Raw genomic sequence first — 1,551 nt, forward strand, 5'->3', positions numbered from 1 at the left:
CAGAGTACTGTAAATACTCAGAGTACTGTAACTACAAACCTCTGTGTGCCTCAGCTGTGTGGTGGATGAAATGGACTTCCAGACCATGGAGCTGGACGAGGCTCTCAGGAAATTTCAGAACCACATCCGAGTCCAGGGCGAGGCCCAGAAGGTGGAGCGGCTGATCGAGGCTTTCAGGTGAGATCTTCTGTCAGTGAGCTGCAGATGGACCAGAAAGGACGTGAATATTTTCCAGAACGTTCTAAAGTTCTGTGTCTGTGATTCTGTTGTCTCCAGCCAGCGTTACTGCATCTGTAACCCCACCGTGGTGCGTCAGTTCAGGAACCCCGACACCATCTTCATCCTGGCCTTTGCCATCATCCTCCTCAACACTGACATGTACAGCCCCAACGTGAAGCCCGAGAGGAAGATGAAGCTGGAGGACTTCATCAAGAACCTGAGAGGTAGTCCGGTTCAGACCGGTTCAGTCCGGTTCAGACCGGTTCAGACCGGGTCCATAAACACACACTGACGTACCAGGTCGTTGCTAAGTCCGGTTCCTCCCTCTGGTCCAGGTGTGGACGATGGCGAGGACATTCCCCGAGAGACTCTGGTCGGCATCTACGAGAGGATCCGTAAGCGTGAGCTGAAGACCAACGAAGACCACGTGTCCCAGGTTCAGAAGGTCGAGAAACTCATCGTGGGCAAGAAACCGGTGAGTTTAGTTTAAAAAAAAAAATTAACCAGGAGAGGGCAGTATTAGTGAGTGAAGTGACAAGGGTGAGAACAGTTATCTGTCCAGTGTCAGTTGAGGAGGGGGGGGTAGATATGTTACTTCATGTTACTTCATGTTACTTCATGTTACTTCTCATGGTGAAATATTAAATATTTCTTCTTCTCCGTCTTTTTAGATCGGATCCCTCCATCACGGCCTGGGCTGTGTAAGTACAACAACAGTAAAACAGTTTGGTTCTGGTTCCATGGACCTGGACATGGACTTGGTCCTTTTTCGAATTAACTCAGGAGTAAATTTGATGTTTGGTTGTTGTTGTCGTTGTTGTTGTTGTTGTTGTTGTTGTTGTTGTCAACACAGCAGTAACTCAGTCACAGTAAATACTACAGACATGTAGTATTCTGTCAGTAACAGTAAATACCACGACCCTGACCATTCACTCTGTGTGTGTGTGTGTGTGTGTGTGTGTGTGTGTGTGTGTGCAGGTGTTGTCGCTGCCTCACCGTCGGCTGGTGTGTTACTGTCGTCTCTTTGAAGTACCAGATCCTAACAAGATGCAGAAGTTAGGACTCCATCAGAGGGAGATCTTCCTGTTCAACGACCTCCTGGTGGTGAGACGCCTCCACTACACCCCTCCCACTTCCTCTCCTCTACTTCCTCCTCTCCTGTCCCCAGTTCCTCTCCTCTTTTCACCTCCTTCTCCTCCTCCTGTTCCAGGTGACTAAGATCTTCCAGAAGAAGAAGAACTCGGTGACCTACAGCTTCAGACAGTCCTTCTCTCTGTACGGGATGCAGGTCCTGCTGTTTGAAAATCAGTGTAAGTGAATCATTAAACACAC

At 48.7% G+C, this 1,551-nt stretch overlaps 1 protein-coding gene across 1 annotated transcript in view; it reads left to right on the top strand.

The window, feature by feature from the left end:
- LOC103385528 (IQ motif and SEC7 domain-containing protein 1) overlaps positions 1-1,551 on the top strand; it is a 90,924-nt gene that overhangs the window by 79,356 nt on the left and 10,017 nt on the right. The window contains 3 exon segments of the mRNA XM_017035987.2: positions 891-920; positions 1,198-1,323; positions 1,430-1,529. Coding sequence (XP_016891476.1) covers positions 891-920; positions 1,198-1,323; positions 1,430-1,529 — 256 coding nt within the window.

Source organism: Cynoglossus semilaevis, chromosome 10 (genome assembly GCF_000523025.1).
Source record: "Cynoglossus semilaevis isolate Cse_v1.0 chromosome 10, Cse_v1.0, whole genome shotgun sequence".
In the NCBI taxonomy this organism is placed as follows: domain Eukaryota; kingdom Metazoa; phylum Chordata; class Actinopteri; order Pleuronectiformes; family Cynoglossidae; genus Cynoglossus; species Cynoglossus semilaevis.